The sequence below is a fragment of the Pantherophis guttatus genome, chromosome 4 (genome assembly GCF_059756535.1).
Source record: "Pantherophis guttatus breed Tessera chromosome 4, ASM5975653v1, whole genome shotgun sequence".
Lineage (NCBI taxonomy): Eukaryota > Metazoa > Chordata > Lepidosauria > Squamata > Colubridae > Pantherophis > Pantherophis guttatus.
The window spans coordinates 42000627-42023622 of record NC_142066.1 but is presented as its reverse complement, the minus strand read 5'-3'; the positions used below and the strand labels follow the sequence as shown (position 1 = coordinate 42023622).

Below are 22996 nucleotides of genomic sequence, written 5' to 3'. Positions count from 1 at the left end.
CCTGGTGAGATTTGAACTTGCAGTAATTGCAGACCGCTGGTGTTACTAAACAGTGCTTTAGTCTGCTGCACCACCAAGACTCTTGTATACACTTGTTTTTTTTAATATTTCTTTTTCTTGTATTGTCAATTATCAGGCCTCTGGCATAAGCTTTCATAGTGTCCCACAGATTCTGCATTGATGTATCCTGTTTTCTGTTTTCTTTGAGAAAAAAAAGCCAATTCTTTCTCCATTTTCTGTATAAAGTCCTTTTCTTTTAATGCTGTAGTATTTAAAGTCCATCTGGACCTTCTCCTTTGTCTTTTCCATCTCACTGTCATTGGATTATGATCTGCCCAAGTATTAGCTTCTATAACAATTTCTTCTATATTCAAAGTCTATTCCATTGTCATCCATATCATATCTATTCTAGACCATAATAAGTGTCTATTAGAATAAAACGTGTATTGTCTATTTTTTGCATTTCTTTCTCTCCATACATCTTTTAAATTTATTTCCTCTATCATCTTAAAGAAGGATTTCGGCAGAATTCTTCTACTTTGTTTTGTTGTCTTTTGTGTGTTATAATCCATTTTCCCATCCGCTATTCCATTAAAGTCTCCCATCATGCAAATATTTTCATAGTCCAGCTCAATTAATTTCATGTGTAGTTTTCTATAAAAATCGTCTTGCTTGTCACTTGGAGTATATATCGCTATTAACAATATTTTCCTGTTGTTATCTGTCATTTCCACCATCAAAATTCTTCCTTCTTCATCTGCATAATTTTTTCTGCTGGTATTATGTCCTTGATATACAAAACCACTCCTCTTTTCTTACATTGTGGCAGTGAGGCAAATAATTTCCCTAGTTTAGGCTGTACCAAAAGTAGTTCATGTTGTTTTTTAATATGCACTTCTTGTAAACAAATTATGTCCAATTTTAATTTCTCCAATTTATGAAATGCTTTTCTTCTTTTAATTGCTATATTAAGTCCATTTATATTCATTGTAATCAATTTTTTCTTTTCCATATTTATACATTATATAAAGGCTTTGCTGATCTAGTGGATCTCAATTCACGCTGTTCTTTATATTCTACAGTGCCTCCTACTGCGCCTTCTAATACGCCTTCTGCCTTTTCAATCATCACTAGATCCTCTTCTTGCAATTGGAGCAATGGCTCTTCCCTTCTTGATTCTGCATCCTTTTCTCTTAAGTATTCTGCATAGAATGCTTTGGCTTTATCAATTGAATCTATTTTAAATCTTTGCAATTGCCATGTAAATACCAAACATTCTGGTATCAGCCATCTGTAATTCACACCTTTCTGGAGCAGTATTTTTGTCAAAAATTGATATTCTCTTCTCATCTCTCTCACTCTTCTCGGTATTTGCTTCAGAACCACAATTTCCTTGCCCTTGTATTGCAGTGTTTTCTCTTTTGTAATCTGCAGTATTTGTGTTTTAATTGATTTCTTAGTAAATCTTATACCAACTTCTCTTGGTAGTTTATTTCTCATTGCATATCTGGTATATACTCGATACATCTCATCAACGCCCTCAAACATTTTTTCTTTGGTAATTTCTAGTGCTTCTGCAAGGATTTCTATCATTTTTTCTGCCAAATTTTCTCCTTTTTCTTCTTCCACATTTTGAAATCTTAAGTAAAATTCTGATTTATCCATCTCCCATCCTAAACCGCTTTTATCACATTCAACCTCTTCTAATCTACTGTCCATATCTCTAATTTTTTGTCTCTTTGTTCCTCCTTTTCTTCAGTTTTTTCAAGACTGTCCTCATATTTCTTCATCATCTGTTATATATTCTCCACTTCTCCATCTGTTTCCCCTGTTTCCCCTGTTCTTTGTTCAATTTTCTCTATTTTTAATTTTATGTCTTGTATTCATTGTAGAATCATCTGCATTGTCGCGTCCTTTTCTTTCTCACGTTCTTTCTCTTTTTCCTGCTGCAACATTGCCTGTATTGATCGTTGTCCTCCCGCTGATGATGAAGAAGGGGTCGATCCAGCAGAGCTTACAACTGCTGCTTTTTTACTGATTTCTATAAGTAGTCCAAATCAAGACAGTAAAATAAAATATCTTCAGGTTCTTCTCAACCCTAATCCGTTTTTATGGATGGCAAGTATTATCCCAAATAACCATAGGCAGAAAGAAAGAAAGAAAGAAAGAAGGAAGGAAGGAAGGAAGGAAGGAAGGAAGGAAGGAAGGAAGGAAGGAAGGAAAGAAAGAAAGAAAGAAAGAAAGAAAGAAAGAAAGAAAGAAAGAAAGAAAGAAGAAAAAACCAAAAAAAAAAACAACAATTTTCAGGCACTTGTGTGCCCTAATCCAATTGAGTAAAAAGGTAAAAAACAAATTTAAATAACAGTCTCCAATCAGTAGGGGGAAAAGAAAAAAGAATGAAAAAAGGAAAAATTAAAAAGAAAAAAAGTGATAGAGGGGAAAAAGGGGCCAAAAATAGTTTCTTCAGGCTCTTGTATGCCTTAATCCAATTGAAAAGTAATGTATTGTGGAAGAATAAAAGGAGAGAAAAGAAAAAAAAAATTCTGTTCCAAAAACTTAAAAATATAAGCGTCTACAAGCACTGGCCTAATCCTATTAAAGATAGTTAAAGAGTGAAGAAGTGAAAATAAAAAGGAAAAATTTCTACCTTATTTAAAAGTCCACAACTGTGTAGCATCCAAAGGCTCTTTCATATATCTCACTCAATTTTACAACTCTCTTTCCAGAGCCACTGTTATCCTCTTCTTTCAACTTTTAGCCGTCTATCAGCAATATTTTCTCCAAAGAGCACCTGTATAAACAATCTTGTAAACACTCTTTGATGCTCTTCTAAATTTTGTCTATAGGCAGGCTCATTGACCTTGAAAAATAACACAGTTGCTACTTTCTTTTATCAGTGTAAAAAAAGAAACAAAAAGAAATACAATGTTTCAGTCCACTAGATGGCAATATTTCTTGTTTCTTCCACTTTCCTTCTATCACCAATTTACAGTAAAGCCAATGTAAAAGAGAATTAAAATGTAAAAATTAACCAAAAAAAGAAATACCAAAGCTAATCCAAAAACTTATAGATTCAAAATATACCAAAAATTTAGTATTTGAACAAGTAAAAAAGAAAATCTCCTTTCCAATCCAGTCCAGTCAGATTTAAAAATAGAACTCTCCACAAGCATCCACAAATGAGAATAGTTTATATTTTAGGAAAATTAACTTAAATTCAGGCTCAATTCCGCCATTAAATTACTTCTAACTTCAGTTCTAGTTGTATTTACGCTTCAGGGTGTTCTTAAAGTCCAGATTTAAAAAGCCTTTCACCAGATCGTAACACTTTCACTCATTCTCATCCGTTCGGAGCTGTCCCAACTTCAGCAGCTTAATGGCTGCCTCTTCAGCGCCAGAAAAAAGGGCTTCTCCTGGATCAACTAGGGACTTTGCAGTGTCCCTGGGATCAGCAGGATGTGCCCTCCTCTGTCACTGTCTCTACGGGGCAGTGAGGTCCAATTTGGACCATTCAGCGGTGAAAATCTCGGAGCGCCGAAACTTCCCATCGTCCCATTGCGACGTCAGCATCACCCTCCAATATTCTCCGATTTTTATTGGGGGCATAAATGGCTACTAGTAATATTGGTAAATTTCCTCTCTTTATTTCTATCATTAATGTTCTTCCTTTGGGATCTGCATATTTTTATTCAGCGAGAATCCCTCCCTTAATATATATTGCTACCTCCCTCTTTTTTCCCCCCGCTAGCGCTGTGTATATTTTCCCTAATTTACTACATTCTAGGTACTTTTCATCTTGTTTCCGTATGTGAACTTCCTGGAGGCATATTATGTCAGTGTCTTGTTTAGCTAATTTTGTAAATATCTGTCTCCTCTTTTTAGTCTCGTTCAGTCCGTTTACGTTAATCAATAATAATTTCCAATCTTCCATTTTTGGGGTTTCCTAACAGGAGTTAGTATTTATTTGCCCTTGTGACCCTTTGTGTTCTTGATTTCTTTCCTTTTGTGTCTTTGTTCTCTTTTTCTTCTGTGTCTTTCTTCTCTAAAGGTCCTTCTTTAGGGTCTCGTTGGTAAGGAGTTTCTTTTTCCTGGGTTATCGTCTCAACTTCTTCCTTGCTACTCTGTTCTTCTTCCATTCCTATCAGTTGGTCTAGGAAGTCTTGCGCTGTCACTAGACTGTCTATCTTTATTTTTTTTCCTTGCTGCGTAATTAACATTCCTTCTGGCAATGTCTATCTAAATAGAATATTTCTTTTATTTAATTGCATAGCAAGGAAGCGGTAATCTCTTCATAGCTCCCTTACTCTCCCTTACTCTCCTGGGGACTTGTTTCAACGTTATGACCTCTTTCCCCTTGTACATGATCGGTTCTTCTCTGGTTATATTATACAAGATATCACAGACTTTTTTCCTAGTAAATCTAATGTGAACCTCTCTTGGTAACTTGTGTCTTCTGGCATAATTTGTCTGAACCCGTCCAATTCTGTTATTATTTCTTGCTTGTCCCTCTGTAGGGCCTCTGCAATCATTTCTGCCATTATCTGTCCCAGATCTTTCTCTTTCCCTTCAGTTACATTCTGAAATCTCAGGTAAAACACCACCTGATCCATTTCAAATTGTATAATGGAATCTTCAAGTTCTCTGTTCTGGGCCATCAGTTTTTGGTCTACCAGTTTCAATTTCCTTTCATTTTGTCCACTTTGGTTTCTACATTCTTTATTTTTTGTTCATTTTTGTGAATTGAATCTTGAATGTCAATCACTTTGCCATCCAAAGACTGGATATCTATTTTCAGTTCATTATGGTTACTGGACATTTTCTCCTGCATCTTCATTATCGTCTCCTATATTAGTGTTAAGGTGGTTTGCATGGCCTGCATCATTGGGATTACCATGGATTTTTCTGTCTTTGTCAGTCCTTCTGTTGACCTTTAAGTTGAGGGGGATGCCATGGTAATTATTGGGTTTGATGTAGTTTTCTTTCTGGTTTTTAACGCTGTTGTAGAAAGGCTTGTCATTTATTTCAGTATCCTTCTCTGATCTCTCACAATCCTGTCTATATTTTTCCAAACTATCATCCACTATTGTTATCTATTTGTCTTATTCTTGTTTTTCTTATCTTTGCTTATGTTAGTCTATAGTGTCCCACTAAAGATCTTCCAATATTTTAACCAATTGAGGCTTGTATCTATTAATTTTATGCCTTATATTTTCCTATCTCTTCTATTCTTCTATTTTATTTATTTTAAAGAGACATATATTCACAAATTAAATTAATCAGAGTAATCTTAACAGTAATCTTAAGTCTCTATGCAGTAAAGTCTATATTTAAACATATAAAGAGTAAATTGAATCAATATTAGAATCTATGTTTCAATTGAAATTCAATTAATATTCTAATAAATTATACAGTTGTTATTTAGTAAATTATACTTAGTTAATAATTGACAGTTAACTTCTCAAGTATGTACAACTTAATTAATCACTGAACAGGTAGTATAGAAGGGGGGAGGGGGAGGGGAAAATAGTAAAAGAGAAAGTAATTTATCTTAATAGGTATATTACAAGACACTGTTCAGAGGTTATTCCACGTTGTTATATTAAAGTTTTTTGTTTGCTTGTTTGTTTTCCAATGTACATACAATAATCTTTTTACACGACTTCAGTTCCTTATATTGTTCCAACTATAATTCTTAAATTTCTACTGTCTTTTTAGATTATTTTCAATTTCCTTCTGTCACCACTTTATCCTCTTGGTTTCCATGCAAAAATTAGTTCAAGTATGAGTCCAGCTATCTTATAATAGTCCTTTCTTTCTTTCACAGTTCTAATATTCAATCCTCTTTCTCTATTTGTAATCTACAATGGCGGCTCTTCCTGTTTCTTTTCTTTTCGGTCCCAACCTTGTCCCCTTCTATCTCTCCACGATGCCAATGCTCCTTTCTCTTTGTTATTTACTCATGGATTCCACCGACTTTTCCTCTCCGTGCCTCTGCTGTACCGAGTGCGTTGTTTCTGTCCGATGTTGTCCTGTCAGTTGAAGTTATTCTGCTGATTCATTCTCCATCCGCCCAGTCGCCGCTCGATCTCCTTCCATGAGTCCTCTAATCTGACAGGACCTATCTCACTTCTCCAAATTTCTGTGCCTTTACGGTGTTCTGGTAAAACTCCACTTCTAACACTATCCACTCTGATCTTCTTCTCTCCCCGGCTATTTGTCAGCTTATTGTAGCCTCGAGTCTGCCATTTCAAAATGACAGACGCATTCGCGCTGGGTTAACAGAGGCATCCGTTCGAGCGGCAAGCACTCGCCCCACGCTTTGCTGCTCTCCGGACTTCCTTTCTAGTTCGCAATGCCCTCCAGGCTCTTGCGCCCCTAAGGGTCCTCAAAACACGAAGAAATCCGGGGTTGAAGAGCAGGAATCGCTCTCCTTCCACTGTCTCGCCATGAATCACCAACCGGAAGACCACTTGGGGTTTTATCTGTATCCTCAGAGGCACCTGATTCAAAATGCAAATGGGTGTGGAATTTCTTGGGACTACTGAAAGGAATGGAAACAGGAGATAGGTGGTGTCAGTATCCCTTCCCCTCTGTTGAGAAAGGGCTTAACGTACAGTAGATGGCCTCTTTGACACCTCTTTCAAACCAGTGGTCCTCTCTGTCTGGAACTCTGCTGTCTTCAAAAGAATGGACTTTGTCTTTCAGATGTAGATGGATTGACAAATCCTATTCTGACGGGTTTGTTCTCCTGTGTTGTGCCACATATTTGTGGTTGTTTTATTTCCCTAATGTACAGATCTGCATATGTCTCATTGCATTGCACTGCATATACCACATTGTTCAGTTTGTGTCTGGGTGTTTTATACTTGGGGTGGACAAGCTTCTTCCTCAGTGTATTCTTGGTTTAAAATGTGCACGTATGTTATATTGGTTAAAAATCCTTCTGAGCTTTTCAAATATTCCTGCAACGTATGGAATAACAACATTGCTCCATTTGATGTTCTCCTCTTTGTCTGTTATATAGGAACTCCTACTGGATCTTTTAGTAGCTTTGGTGAAAGCCCAGTTGGGATAGCCACAAGTTCTGAGGGCTTCCTTGATGTATTTTTGTTATTTTTCTTTTCCCTTTTTGATGATAGGCAAACCTTCAGCTTGATGGTATAGGGTTCTACTCACTCCCAGTTTGTACTCCAGTGTTTGGTGAGAATCAAAATGTAAATATTGACCTGTTTGTGTGTGTGCATTTTCAGTAAACTTCAGTGTTAAGGTTTCAGTCTTCCATAATACGTACTGCACAGTCCAGGAAGACCATATTCCTTAATATCTTTCCATATGAACTTAATATTTCTGTCCACAGTGTTGTTGTATTTAGTGAAGGCTTCCACTTTCTATGTTTTAATCTTAACCCAAGTATCATCCACATATCTATATGTGGATGGGTAGAATAACTATAAGGGAGTTTAGGGCTTTGTTTTCTACTTCTTTCATGAAGAGATTGGCCACAATGCGGGACCCCATGATGTTCTGATTCAGGTGACTCAGAGGATACAAATAAACTCCCAAGTGGCCTCAAAAATTCTCAGAGAGTTAACAACTGACCCTCAGAGTGCCAGCAACCAGATGACTGCACAAAAATATAAATCCTTCCATTCTCTACCATTCAGTTAGAACTGAAGAAGCTTCTTGGATGAGAAGTAAAACATTTTCAAGGAAAAAAGCAAGAAAGTCCAGTTGCCTTTTGAAAAAGCACCTATAGGACAACCATGATCTAGATGACTCAAAATCTCCAAAGACATTTGTGATAGAATTTGTGTTTGTTGGAAAACCATAATGGTCTTGGAATCCATTGTGACTAATTAACAAACAATTCTTTATTTTGGTCATAGTTCAGCAGGAAAATAAAGAAATCACAGTTAACTAAAATAAGATACAAAAGAAAGGAATATTACATAAATATTATAGAATGCCTAAAGTATTAAGGGGGCTTAGAAGCAAGTCTATAGTGTCAGGTGGAGATTACTGAATAGTACTTGACAGTAGACAGATGGAGTCAGATTGATGTAATAATAGTATTTTAAGATAAATCAGAATAACCAGGATATTTAATAAAAAGTGGAAACAACAACGCTTGGTATGCTCCTGTGTGACTAATTAAGGAATCTGGGCATGAAGCTGCAACATCTTAATTCTCCAAAGAAAATACAGTCACTGTTCTTTTTTCCCATTGTGCATTCTATTTTTTGTTGGGCGTAGATTGTCTGATACAGAAGTTGAGTTTAGATACCCAAAAGAGGGCAATGGGGAGTAACTTGGGTGGATGACAGAGAGGACAGCATCCTAGTCGTGGATGTGATAAATGGCTTTGTCCTCCTGTCATTGAATGGTGGAGGGACAAAAGAAGGAAGTGTCAGCGTTCCAAGAAATACACCCATAGAAAGCAGATATGGAGTCTTAATCATTTCCTTCTACAGAGCTATGAGCTTGCCTCCTTTGGAACAAGTATCCACTTGAGAGCAGAACAGTAGATTGAGAACATGGAAGTTGCCTATAGGATGTGGAGGAGGATTTTCTGGAGTTTCTCCCATAAACGTTTGCCTTTAATGGAAGCTTCTCTTCCTGGTTGATAGCTTCCTCCATTCCCTCCTGCTCTTTTATTAAGACTGCAAATTGTTCACATGCTGCAATATATGCAATATTTATTCAGACAAAATACAATTTAATGATAGAGCAATAGTGAATATTGATAGATTTAGTTTGTTGTTCCCCAACTTCTTCCTAACATATCTAAGAACCCAGTTCTTTGTCCTTTTGCTGAATGACATAGCTGTCTTCTTTTCTGACCATAATAGAGCTTGGGAAGTTGAATTGGGAGTAGAAGTATAAGGGCCATTTATCGTCCTACAGTTTGCCCCTGAGTCTTGTGATATCACTAATTTTACTCAAGAAGTTGCAAACCATGAACTTTTGTGATAATGGAACAGTGATTATTGGGGAATATAATTGTTTTGATAGACCAAATGTGGAGATTCTGACCAGCTCTCTGGGCTGCCCTGCTTGTATGCTCTCCTTTCAGATTGTCTCTTCAGCCTCCACAGATCTCCAGGACTACACCTATTACTTTGTGCCAGCCCCTTGGCTCTCAGTCAAGCTCCTGCGGCTGCTGCAGTGTTACCCTCCCCCAGGTAACAAACATGCTCAATAAAGTCAAAGATAGTACTGGAATATGCCAGCTTCCTGTGCTGGAGAATAGTTGCCTGGACTTCTTGCTGATTTGCAGTTCTCTCCTTAGTAAAAGGCATAGAAGCAACAGATTATTATTAATCTGTTTTACATTTTCATCACAATTTTTATTTATAATTCAGGATAATTGACTGCTTTGAATGCATTTTTGGCAAATAGATGGGATGTGAATTTAATAAATAAAAATTAGCTTCTCTTCATCACCTTTTTCCTAGGCCTAAGGAAGTTCCTTTTTCCTCCGCTATTAAAAAGCCTGCACAAATATTATGCTCACGCTCTTCCTATTGTCCTCTCCCTCTGCATTTGATGAAGAAAGAGGTCCTGATAATACCTGTAATTTTTGTAGCATTCCAAAAACACTGAGCTTTGGTTGCATTTCTGTATGGAGCCTTTCAGAACAACAGAGAATGGATGGTCCTAAACTTGTGAGAAACTGGAATGAAATATAGATCCTCAGGGAGTGGGGGAGACTGATGTATGACTTACAGGGACTAGGATTCCTACCTAGGAAGGAAGCTAATTGCTTCCTTCCAAAGTTGCTACTCTTTGACTCCATACTTCGTTTTCTCTGCAGAAGATGCAGCAGTGAAAGGACGACTGGTTGAATGCTTGGAGACTATCCTCAACAAGGCTCAGGAACCCCCCAAGTCCAAGAAAGTCCAGCACTCCAATGCCAAGAATGCTATCCTTTTTGAAGCCATCAGTCTCATCATTCACTATGACAGGTAAGCATCTAACTTTGTTTTGGGGTTGTTGTTGTTTTTTTTTATTAAAAGTCTATTTGATTGGAGCTGGGAAATGCATACTCTTTCAAGGGCATCTACATTGGCAATGATAATCTCTTTTGGAGGTGTGCTCTCAACCATGCACCTCCAGAGCTGCATTCATATCCTGTTCTTCATAATACTCTACTTCTCCTCAAAAATACTCATCTTGTTGCACAGCTAACTTTTTAAAACCCTCCATTGATACTTTTTTTGAATTTTTTTTATTTTTAAACAAACAAACATAAAACCATCTTCAATTGCAAACAGTATGTCGGTTGGTTAGAAGTCTTTTGTGCATCATTCACCAAATTCATAACTTACCATTTACAATTTACCTAGATTCTCATATCATCGACCTAATGTATATCTTTATCTTGTTATCCTCATTGATCATTTATTTGACTATAACTATTTCTTCCCTCATTATCATTCAAAATATTCTAAATTTTGCATTATTTTTTATTATAACATTCATTTCATCCTCCTGTATCTATCCAATAATAATACATCTATATGTTATGTTTCACATAGTTCTGCAATTCTCGCTTTTTTACCCTGCCAAATATATTTCAACACTATTTTATTTAAATCCTCAAAATACTCTTTCTCCAGCCTAATTGGAATTGTCTGAAAGAAGTATAGAATTCTAGGTAATATATTTATCTTAATCGTTGATATTCTCCCAATTAATGATAGTTGTAAATTTTCCCACTTTGCCAAGTCTGTCACTATCTGCTGTTTGAATTTATTGTAATTATTCTCTTTAAGTGTACTACATCTTGCTGTCAGGTATATCCCCAAGTACTTAACCTTATTTGTGATCTGTATCTTCAAAGCTTCCACCAGCTCTTCTTTTTGCTTTGTTAACATATTTTTTGTCAAAGTTTTCATTTTGTCTTTATTTATTTTCAAACCTGCTACTTTACCATATTCTCCTATCTTGTCTATCAATTTCATTGCTGATTCTCATGGATCTTCAAGAATAAAAACCAGGTCATCTGCGAAAGCTTGCAATTTGTATTCTTCCTTTTGAATTTTCATTCCTTTTATATCTTTATCTTCTCTAATATTTCTATTTAGGACTTCTAATGTTAACACAAACAACAATGGTGACAGTGGACAACCTTGTTCATTCCTTTTTTTATTTCAATAGACTCTGTCAATTCTCTATTTATCATTACTTTTGCTGTTTGTTTATGGTATGTGGCTTCTATGGCTTGAATGAATTTTCTACCAAAGCCCATCTGTTCCAGCTGTAAAAGCATAAATTTTCAATTCACATTATCGAAGGCTTTCTGTGCATCTGAAAATATCAAAGCCATTTGTTTTTCAGGATGTGTTTCATAATATTCCAAAGTGTTCAGAATTATCCTCATGTTATCTTTAATCTGTCTTTTTGGCAGAAACCCATTTTGATCAGAATGTATGACATTATTTAAGTATCTTTTAAGTCTTTCTGCCAATATTGAAGCAAAAATTTTATAGTCTGAATTTAACAGGGATATGGGCCTATAATTCTTGATTTGTTGTGGGTCGGTCTCTTCCTTTGGAACAAGTGTAATATATGCTTCTGACCATGACTTGGGTATTTTTATCTTTAACATAACTTCATTCATGACTTCTAACAATGGGACACTCAACGATTCCTGTAGTGTCTTATAGTATTCTGCTGGCAGTCCATCCGGGCCTGGTGCCTTCCCATTCTTTTGTTTTTCAAGTGCTTCATTTAATTCCTTCATCGTTATATTTTCTTCTAACATCATTTCAGTTTCTTTGGAAATCTGGGGTAAATTTGCTTTATGCAGGTATCGTTTAACATCTTCGTCAATATTCTCATGTTCATACAATTTCTTACAGTAATCTTGTATAATTTTTTTCTTCTCTTTATTCCCATATCTAATTTGCCCTCGGTCGTCTATTAATTGTGTTATTTTTCTTGATTCTCTCTCTTTTTTCAGTTTGTATGCTAACCATCTACCGGGTTTATTTGCGTCTTCAAAATAATTCTGTTTGGCACTTCTAATTTTCTGTGCTAAATCCTCTTTTTTATTAGTCCCATTTTATGTTTAATTATGTTCATTTTTATTTTAATGTCCTTTTTTTGTGGAGATTTCTGTAATTCTTTTTCAAGTTTCTTGTAGTCATCCTAATATTTTATAAGCTTGTCTTTTCTTAATATTTCTTTTCCTTGTATAGTCTATTATCAGACCTCTAGCATAAGCTTTCACTGTATCCCAAAGGTTTTGCATTGATGTGTCCTCTTTTCTATTTTCTTTAAAAAAGAAAGCCAATTCTTTCTCCATTTTCTGTACGAAATCCTTTTCTTTTAATATTTAGAGTCCATCTAGATCTTCTCCTTTGTCCTTTCCATTTCATTGTCACTGGGTTATGATCTGCCCAGGTATTTGCTTCTATGTCAGTTTCTTCTATGTTAGAGATATCTATTGTCGTCCATATCATATCTATTCTGGGCCAAGATGAATGTCTATTTGAATAAAAAGTATATTGTCTATTTTTTGCATTTCTTTAACTCCATGCATCTTTTAAATTTGTTTCCTCTATCATTTTAAAGAAAGATTTCGGAAGAATCTTTCTATTTTGCTTTATTGTTTTCTGTGTGTTATAATCTAATTTCTCATCTACTATACCATTGAAGTCTCCCATCATGCAAATGTTATCATAGTCCAGTTCAATTATTTTCATATGTAATTTTCTGTAAAAATCATCTTGCTCATCATTTGGTGCCTATATTGCTATTAAAAGTATTTTCATATTTATTATCTGTTATTTCAACCATCAAAATTCTTCCATCATCATCTTTATAAATTTGCATCGCTGAAATTGTGTCTCTAATATATAAACTTCGTTGCATTGTGGCAACGAAGTGAATATTTTCCCTAATTTTGGCTGTACCAATATTTTTTCATGTTGCTTTTTAATATGTACTTCTTGTAAACAAATTATATCAAACTTTAGTTTCTCTAATTTGTGAAATATCTTTCTTCTTTTGGTGGCTAAATTAAGTCCATTTATATTTATTGTAATCAATTTTTTCTCTTCCATATTTATATTTTATAAGAAGGATTTATTGCTCTAGTAGATCTCTGTTCACGTTGTTCTCTATATTCCGCATTGCCACCCACTGCGCCTTCTTCCTTTTCAATCGTTGCTAAGCATTCCACTTGTAATTCAATCAGTGAATCTTCTCTTCTTGTCTGCACTTCTTTCTCTCTCAAGTATTCTGTACATAAAGCTTTTGCTTTATCAATTGAATCTATCCTATATTTTTGTTGTTGCCATGAAAACACAAGGCCTTCTGGTATCAACCATCTGTAGTTCACTCCTTTCTGTAGTAATATTTTAGTCAAGAAATGATATTCTCTTCTCATCTCCCTTACTCTTCTCGGTATTTGCTTCAAGACCACAATTTCTTTATCCTTATATTTCAATGTTTTCTCTCTTGTAATCTGCAGTATTTGCGTTTTGATCGATTTCTTAGTGAATCTTATGTGGACTTCTCTTGGTAGATTGTTTCTCATTGCATATCTTGTATAGACTCGAAATATCTTGTCTATGCCATCCATCATCTTTTCTTTAGTAATTTCTAATGCTTCTGCCAAGATTCCTATCATTTTTTCTGCCAAGTTTTCTCCCTTTTCTTCTTCTGTATTTTGAAATCTGAGATAAAATTCTGATCTGTCCATCTGCCATCCCAGTATTCCACTCTTATCTCATTCAACCTCATCCAATCTACTGTCAATATCTCGAATTTTTTTTGTCTCTTTGTTCTTCCTTCTCAATTTTTTGAAGTCTATCCTCATATTTCTTCATTGTATGTTTTCCATCTGTTTTTCATCTGTTTTTTCTGTTCTTTGTTCATATTCTCTACTCTTGTTTGTATTTTTTGAATTCCTTGCCAAATCATCTGTAATGTCACTTCTTTTTCCTTCTCTCATTCCTTTTCCTAACCTGTTGTAACATCGTCTGTATTGATCGTTGTCCTGAAGATGGTGAAGAGGAAGGGGTCGATGTAAAAGAACCAATAGCTGTTGCCTTTCTGCTCATTTCTGTAAAGTGGTTGCAAAAAATTCAAACAAATAAAAAATCTTCAGGTTCTTCTATACCTTAATCCACTTCTACGTAGGACAAATATTATCCCAAGTAGCAATATGAAAAAGAAAAGCAAGAGAAAACCACAAAAAAGAAAAAAAAGAAAGAAAAAGGGAAGGTAAAAAATCTTCAGACTCTTGTATGCCTTATTCCAATTAAACAGCGGGATATTGGACATATTAACAATCTCCCATCGAAGAAGGAGAAAAAGAAAAGAAAAAAGTCCAAAAAGAAAGAGAGAAAGAAAAAAAAGTAAACCCTAATAAAATATCTATGTATATGTAAAAAGTTAGAAATCTTCCAAAAAATCACAGTTCAGCTAAAAATAATTAAGTAGGGGGGAAATGGAGAAATGACACCAGAAAAAAAAAGAAGAAAAAATAAACTTTCTGTTTGAAAGGAAAATCCACAACTGCATAATACCCAAAAATTATTTTGTTTAAGTCTCACATAATATTTACAGCTCTCTTTCCAGAATCACTGCAATCTTCTTCTTTTCAGTCTCAGACTCCTGCCATTAATAGTTTCCCAGAAGACCACCTGAGTAAACAATCCTGTATACAGTCTTTGATGCTCTTCCCACTATCTTATCTATGAATAAGCTCAGAGTCCTTGAAATGTAGCACAGTTGTATTTTCTTTTACCAGAGGAAAAAACAGATACAATATTTCCAATCCACTAGATGTCGGTGTTACTTATTTTCTCCACTCTCCCTTCCCTTCCTGTATCCAATACGCGATAAAATAAAAATGGAGAGAGAAAAAAATAAATTAAAAAAATAAAACCAGAGAGAATTCATGCTAAAAAGGCACTAAAAATATACCAGTTAAGTAAATAAAACAGAAATCTCCAGTCCAATCCAGGCCAGTCCAAGTTAAAGAATAAAATCGTCCATAAACATCCACAAGTAGAAGTAAGTTGAAAAATAGGAAAAGCTACCTTAGACTTAGGCTTAATTCCGCCGCTTAACTTCTTATGTCTTCAATTTTAATTAACTTTTCACCTCAGGGTGTTCTTCAAATAATCTATTTAAAAGATCTCTCACCAAGCCGACACACTTTCTCTCAATCTCTTCCGTTCTGGAGCTGTCCCAACTTCAGCAGCTTAATGGCTGCCTCTTCATCACCGGAAAAAAGGGCTTCTCTTGGATCCCAGGGACTTTGCAATGTCCCTGGGATTGACAGGGTGCGCCCTCCACTATCACTGTCTCTACGGGACGGTGAGGTCCAAAAAGGACCATCCAGCGGCGGAGATATTGACAGCGATCTTGGAGCTACAAGATTGTCCGTCGTATCGTCACAATGTCAGCTCCTCCCTGCCTCCATTGATACTTTTGATACATTACTACTGTTGGAGACTTTTTGAAAACTAAGTTGCAGTGAGATGGTGGGGTGAGGCTATGTGTCTTTGCAACATTTGAGAAGAGGAGACTTAGCCAAAAGAATTGTCCTAAATGCTCCTCAACTCAGAATATCTTTTTTATAAAAATAATTTGATTTCAATTAATTATTACAAGGAAGCAGGTTAAAAGGTCTGATCAATTTGAGTTTTCCCAATTTGTGGAGAAGGAACAAGATATGGCTTAGACATCAGTAGGCTAAACAGAAACAAAATAGTCTCTCTTTGGCCCACAGACCCAAAATTCTTCAGTATTGCTTTGATTGATCAAAATCTCTGGGGGGGAAATGTTATGTGACTTTCAGGATTTTCTATTAAGTGTTAGCAGAGCCAGAGAAACAAATATAATCATGAAAATCAAATAAAAAGAAGAAAGAGTGGTTTTATAGAATTAGATGGATGGCTGGAACACTGGAAAAGTTGAGAGACTCATAGTCAGGCTGAGCTATGTACAGAGTACTCCCTACTGCTCCTACTCTGGAATTAATCCTCACTTCTTGTTCTGCAGTGAACCCAATCTGCTGGTACGTGCATGCAATCAACTAGGCCAATTCCTGCAGCATCGAGAGACCAACCTTAGATATCTAGCCTTGGAGAGCATGTGTACCCTAGCCAGCTCTGAATTCTCACATGAGGCTGTCAAGACCCACATTGAAACAGTCATCAATGCTCTAAAGGTCAGACTCTGAAATGGCATATGGAGAAAAAAGTGACTTTTATGGGGAGTGAGGGTGTAAGACTTAATGAGAGGGACTTTCCCAAATTTCTCAATTCTGTTTTCTAAAGAAAGTTCCTCTCTGCTAACAAATGTAATTTCTGTTAACAGTAAATGAAACATTTATAGTATATGTCACAATCTTAGTCCCTCATCCCCAGTTGATGGGAGGCAAGATTAAAAGAGATTGCCTCTCCATCCTAGAATTACAGGAAGGAACAAACTGTGAATCATGTGTTGCATAAGGCATTCCAGCCTCCAACTTGGGGGATCAAGATTGTACCACTAAAATTCAATGGCAGAATTTTCAGTCATTCAATTTTTAGCTTTTTTCTCAGCAAATAATAGATAAAAATGCATCTGTTCTTTAATACTTCTCCAAGCCATCTCAGCCTTACTTTCAAGAATGGGCTGAAAATTCTCATGTACTCCCAGTGATTTTGTTGCATCAAAGGGAAATGAGTTCTATGGCCGTTAGAGGCAAATATATATATTTACATGAAAAAAACGTGTCCCAATGCTTGCCCACCTCTGCTGTAGAGCATTGGGAAGAAATCTAGGAAAGAATTCAATTGAAGTCAGAAGGAAATAGTCAAGGTTATGTAGAATTTACAGTCATTTTGTCAAATATGGCATTTAGATTTAGAAACCTAAAGTTTATACTTTTCATTTTGATCTATTTGATTGTTTTGGGAAACATCTTTCTAGCATTATCATTGTCACTTTAATTACTGTACTTCAGTATACATTGATGAAATGTCAAAAGCCTGGCAAAGATCCAAGAATAAATTTATTGTTTTTAGGCTTTAGTATCCTGCTAGGTTTTTGCATCTTTCTATAGTTTGAAAAGAAGTTAGACAAATCCTGAAAATATTGGCAATGGGCTCAGTTTTTTAAAAAATTGACATGTATGTGGAATTAAATCTTATATACATTTATTTGTCACTTGTTTATTACATGTACATATTGCTGCTGTAATCTACAGGGATTCCTAGAAGTTAACACATAGTTTATATATAATGAAAATTAAAATGTCCACAGTTGCTAAACTAAAACAAATTATAAATTACTTCCCATTAACTAGAGATAGTGTTCTCTAGTTAATCTTCAAATGACTTTGAAGAATTCAATTCTAATCAACTTTGGCAAGATTACCAAGCTGCTCTAACTTTTAAAGTAAGACTGTTTCATTGCTCATTGGAGTCCAGAGTCATTAGTGTAAAAAACTTTTTGAAAAAAAAGTGGGGGACACTAGCCCCCTTTCCCCTCACAGAAGAACTACCAGTAGCTTTTTCTGGGAGGAATGTATCACAAGTGTTGATTCCAATAAGAGAAGCAGTCCTGCAAGTACTTGGCTGCCAAGACATGTAGAGCTTCATTGAGGTCCTTTGATTTCACTTAGAAACGTAACTGGAAATCAGTTTGCACAAGTAGTAGAAGAAACAGAATCTTAACAGAAAAAAATTAAGTCTATAGTGAGTGCCACTGGCAGTGTCCTACAACTACTACTTGAGTCTTCCTGACCAAAATTACTTCCTTACTGAAAATTTTGTTTCATATATAGAATGTACAGTATCTAAATTTTAGGAACCATATTACTGCATTGCCGGAACCTCTGTTCCTTTTGATGTATTTTGGGAATTCTTATTAGCTTAATGATCAGAGAGTAATGGACCACAAAACTGAGATAAAGAAAGAAAAGAAGAAAGGGGAAATTCCATTGAAATGGCAAATATGACATCCTTTTAATTCTTCCTTCTATATCTAATCTTTTGCATTGGTCTCCTTAATACATTTTGCAACTTGTATCTGCTTAAGCTAAATTGGAGGTGTAATTGGCTCTTAATTAATGCTGAAGGTACAAAAGGTTTTGTCTCTATTTAACCACCTATCTCATTCCACAGACGGAACGGGATGTGAGTGTACGCCAGCGAGCTGCCGACCTTCTCTATGCCATGTGTGACCGTACAAATGCCAAGCAAATAGTCTCGGAGATGCTTAGCTACCTGGAAACAGCAGATTACTCAATTCGTGAAGAGATTGTGAGTATGGGTTGCCAACTCATTTGGAAGAGGAACCTGGGTCTTTTCATCTCAGTAGATTGCAGAGAAACATAATGAATGCCTGCCACAACATGAAAACTGGTCTGGAGAAGGCAGACCAGTTGGGAGTTGGCAGCCACATTTTCTTTTTCTTCTGTCAGGTACTGAAGGTGGCCATCTTAGCTGAGAAATATGCCGTAGACTATAGTTGGTATGTGGATACCATCCTTAATCTGATCCGCATTGCTGGTGACTATGTGAGTGAGGAGGTGTGGTACCGTGTCATCCAGATTGTCATTAACCGGGATGATGTGCAAGGATATGCAGCTAAGACAGTCTTTGAGGTGAGTGGTCTTCACTTGTGACACTGACTGTCCCTTCTTCCAAGGAGAGAGTTTTCTTTTCCCTCCTTTTATGAGTATGTGAGTCTGGCTTTGTGAACTAGATGGATTCTCCATTCTTATTTCATTGTTCAAACATATATGGCCACAATAAGAAATAAATATTTTCAGAGGACACTAAAAAGGATTTCAGCGTAATGACGACTGAGCATCTTCAGGGTCTACAAAATGCTAAATATTTATTGATGCAAGGGAATAAAATTAAGTGTTATGAAGTAGGTTATGGCTGATTGTGAGGGCAATATTATGAACTTGGATGGTATAACTATTGAGCTCCATACACATATAGTTTTGCAGTATGTCTGATGCTGAATATATCAGATTCTGGAATGTCAGAGGTTGTCGGTCAATCTAAAAGAGTCCAAAAAAACTTGATTCTGTTTAAGCCTTTGATCTCATGGGATTGGTTAGGAAAGGAGCTCAAAAAATATCCAACCTGCCTTTCCTTTTAAGAGCAATGATGTCATAATAAACAAAAACAGGAGCTTATTCTCAAGTTGCATCTACCTAACTGCCCACCAATTTGCTTTACTTTTTCTAGGCTCTTCAGGCACCTGCTTGTCATGAGAACATGGTGAAAGTTGGAGGCTACATCCTTGGGGAATTTGGGAATCTCATTGCTGGGGATCCCCGTTCCAGGTAGATAATATGAGAGAAAATGGCTTGACCTGGAGTAGGGGGTAGGGTGGAGTGGGGTGCGATAGAGCAGCTTCTATGAGGGGGGTGGGGGAAAGCAAATGCTGGGATTGTATTGAGACTGTAGCATTCAGAATTCCCAACCAGCCTAACTGAAGAAAATTGTAAAAGTTGCAGCCTCAGCACATCTGGAGGGCAACATCATTCTCCTGTTTTACTGATTATGGGACATTTAAGGAGATTGTCTCATTGTTCTTTGATGATGTGAGGGAAGCCTGTGAAAATGTTTCCTTCACATTTCCTAACCTGTAGATCTCAGGGGCTCTGACTTGTATTGTCTCCTGTTCTCCTTTCTCCACCAGCCCTTTGGTTCAATTCAACCTTCTCCACTCCAAATTCCACCTCTGCAGTGTTTCCACTCGGGCCCTACTTCTCTCTACCTACATCAAATTCATAAATCTCTTCCCTGAAACAAAGGGCACTATCCAGGAAGTGCTGCGCTCAGACAGCCAGATCCGCAATGCTGATGTGGAACTGCAGCAACGTGCCGTTGAATACCTCAAACTCAGTTCTATTGCCAGCACCGATGTCCTGGTGAGGGAAGAACTGAGAGGGGGGCACTGATAGCCCCGTCTCTCAGGGAAGATAGATTCTTACTTTTTCCTTATTAAAAAGTTGCAGCCATAATATGAGAAAAGTTGACTCAGAGAGCATTGGAAGAGAAAATACGAAACTTCTCTTTTTGGTGGAATAGATCAAAGTTTCGTATTTTTGTACTTGGTCCAAAGCCAGTTTTTACCCTTTTATCTGAAAGCGGAGTGGGCTAGGGTGGTACTTCAGTTGAATACTGGCCTTTGAGGAGTGTACTACAATGATGTCTCCAAATGAAATGGAAATTCTAGCTTATTTGTTTCCTTTAAGGAGCAGAGTTGGGATTGAAATGTGTTACCTAGAACCAATACATACCATCCCAGAAAAGCATAATGCAACTATTTGCAATGTTCGGGGGTTTAAAAAGTGCAAAATAACACTGCTGGGGGGTGGGGTTTCTCTAAAAGAGATATGGGGAACTTCCTATAGCTTTCGAGTCATTCTGCGTTAAAGAAGTTCCAGGCAGGTGACTTGCAGAGACCAAATATCATAGAGAAAGTGGATGGCTACACAGGGCCAGTAGAATAAAGCAGATAGTTCACATGCAGTAGGTGGTCACATTGTCTTTAGGATTTTTTTATTTTGCAGAACTCATAAATTCCAGTCTTTTTCCATAACTACAAGGTTGAGTGACAGGGCATATTGGTACTTGTTTCCAATTTTCACCCTTACTGCTTTAGGCTACAGTACTGGAAGAGATGCCACCATTCCCTGAACGTGAATCTTCCATTTTGGCAAAACTGAAGAAAAAAAAGGGTCCCGGGGCTGGCAGCGAGTTAGAAGATGGCAAAAAGGATCCGAATTCTGAAATCAATGGAGGCATGGAGCCCTCAGCCAGCACTGCTGTGAGTGCAAGGGAAAAGAAGAAGGCTGGAAATAGAGAGTGAGGGTCTTGGAAGGCTATATGCTGTATGTGAAGTCTGTGGGAAAGGGAAGAAAAAATAGAAAGGACCGGAAGTAACAGTTATAAATTCTAATCTCGTACAACCCTGTCAGATTATAAAGCAGGATTTTTCATGCTCTAATCATTTCCTTCAATGACACCAACATTTTGGTAGGTACGATACGAAATGTTAGTAGATTTCCTTTGTAATATTAATTCATTGTATCACCAATAACAGCATTCTCCTCTACTCCTGGTCTTGGTCTTGGCCAAAAACTAAATTCATATCTCAGAGGGCAGACAGCAAATAGATGTGTTATCTGAGACTTAATTTCAACTCCAGTTTACACTTTTATTCTTTTTACTGTTTCCCCTTGCCTTTCATGTCAACTAAGCATGAAACTTTTGCAAACATTTTAACAAGCTCATCAAATCCCAGAGGAAAGAGCTGTAATGAAACTGATATATATGAAGCCCAACTTCCGGGAATACTTTAACTGCAGATATTTTATCTTTTTTTTCTTTTATTGAAAAGTTTTTTTAAAAAGTTTACACATATTTCCAATTTCATTCTTGTCCATTCTTCAATAATAAGCAAGTCTTCTTTCTTCCAGCATTACACAGTCAAAGCTCAGTTACAGTTAAACATCAGATCTCCAACCCTTACATATATTAACACCTTAACAAAATATTTTAACCAATCTCAAATAAAATATATTGTAGAAATCTTATTTTTACTTTTTACCCCATAAACTTATATTAATTCTTCTTGAAAACATTCCTTGCTTAGTAGCTTTACATAAACTTATTCATCTTATTCTCTACAAATCCTCTAGGTATAATCAAATAACATCTTCACTGTTTAATATCCATATAAAATATTGTCAAAAACCTTCCCTCAATCCTTGCACCATTTATATTTTCCTTATACCCCACAGGTTTCTATTTATTCTTCAACAAAGCATTCTTTAGTATGGTATTAATGTAATTTAAAACAACATATAAAAGTTTAAGTAATATCCTTCTTCTAACCCATAAACTTATATTGAATGATCTACACTGTCCATAATTTTTACATCCACAATATTTTTCTTTTAACCCATAAACTTATATAAATTCTTCACCAATTCATAACAGTTCAACCATCACATTATTTAATGTAACTTTTCAAAGCAAATCATGTCCCTAAATATAGGTAAATCATTCATTTTCCTTATAATATAACTTATACAGGTATAGTCATTCTTTTTCACTATTATTATCCTCCCCAAAAAAGAGGATTGTAATTTTTTCTTCTCCATTTTTTCCTGACTTTTTTGCGAACCTTCTGCTTCAGTCTTTTTCCTCCGCCTTCTTTTATTTTTATAAGTTCTTGGATTTTAAACTGAAGTTGCTTAACCATACAATCCTATTCTCTTCACAAAGTAATTCCTTTCAGTAAAAACACCTCTTTAACTGCGATTGGGAATCCATTTTTGTAAAAAAAGTTGTAAAGTTCCATTTCAAATCTTCCTTCTTATATAAGAAATCCCAACACCTCCTGACAATTTTCCAGTTGTCTGTGTCAAAGCCTCTAAAGAAATGTCTCTCATTATTTCCTGGTTGCGCTCCTTCAAGCCTGTCTGCCTTTCCTTCTTAATTTGAAAAGCCTCCATTTCATTTTCCAAAGGCACATTAAACTGGGTTATTTCGTCCACTTCCTCCTTCAGGAACTCCTTGTTGTTTGGCAACTGGAACGATACAGTATCTTCACTTGTATCTTTGTTTCGAATTTGTGTAAAGTCCTTCTTGAAAAACTCTTCCATTCTTTCCACTAACGCGGAGGTAAATGATTCTAAAATTTCTTCAAAGAAATCCACAGTCAGTATTTGTGTATGTAATGGTGAGCCTTCATCACTTTCAAAAAAGCCAGCCATTTTTTTTCCCTAATAAGACTTTCACTTTATACTTTCCCAACAACTAAATCAATTATTCCAGTCCTTGAGTGGTACCAGTCTTTTTAAATAAAAGTCCTTTTAAAATAAAATCCTCTTCTTTTAAACAGGGGCTTTTAGCACCACTTGATACTTTGTATCTAACTTTCACTTCTCCACGCCCTCGTTAGAATCAAACGCCATCTTACTTTCCCTTTCTCCCATAGAAAATCAGAGGGA

At 36.1% G+C, this 22996-nt stretch overlaps 1 protein-coding gene across 5 annotated transcripts in view; it reads left to right on the top strand.

Annotated features, from left to right (window-relative positions):
* Positions 1-22996, top strand: part of AP2A1 (adaptor related protein complex 2 subunit alpha 1) — a 73233-nt gene that overhangs the window by 27277 nt on the left and 22960 nt on the right. For all 5 annotated transcript variants that reach the window (XR_015733764.1, XR_015733765.1, XM_060691562.2 and 2 more), the window contains exons 7-14: positions 9074-9182; positions 9815-9965; positions 16024-16192; positions 18135-18272; positions 18434-18616; positions 19215-19312; positions 19672-19903; positions 20641-20805. Coding sequence is in view for 3 of the 5 variants with exons in the window: in XM_060691562.2 (XP_060547545.1) it covers positions 9074-9182; positions 9815-9965; positions 16024-16192; positions 18135-18272; positions 18434-18616; positions 19215-19312; positions 19672-19903; positions 20641-20805 (1245 nt within the window). In the remaining 2 variants the exon portion in view is untranslated. The remainder of the gene's footprint in view (positions 1-9073; positions 9183-9814; positions 9966-16023; positions 16193-18134; positions 18273-18433; positions 18617-19214; positions 19313-19671; positions 19904-20640; positions 20806-22996) is intronic.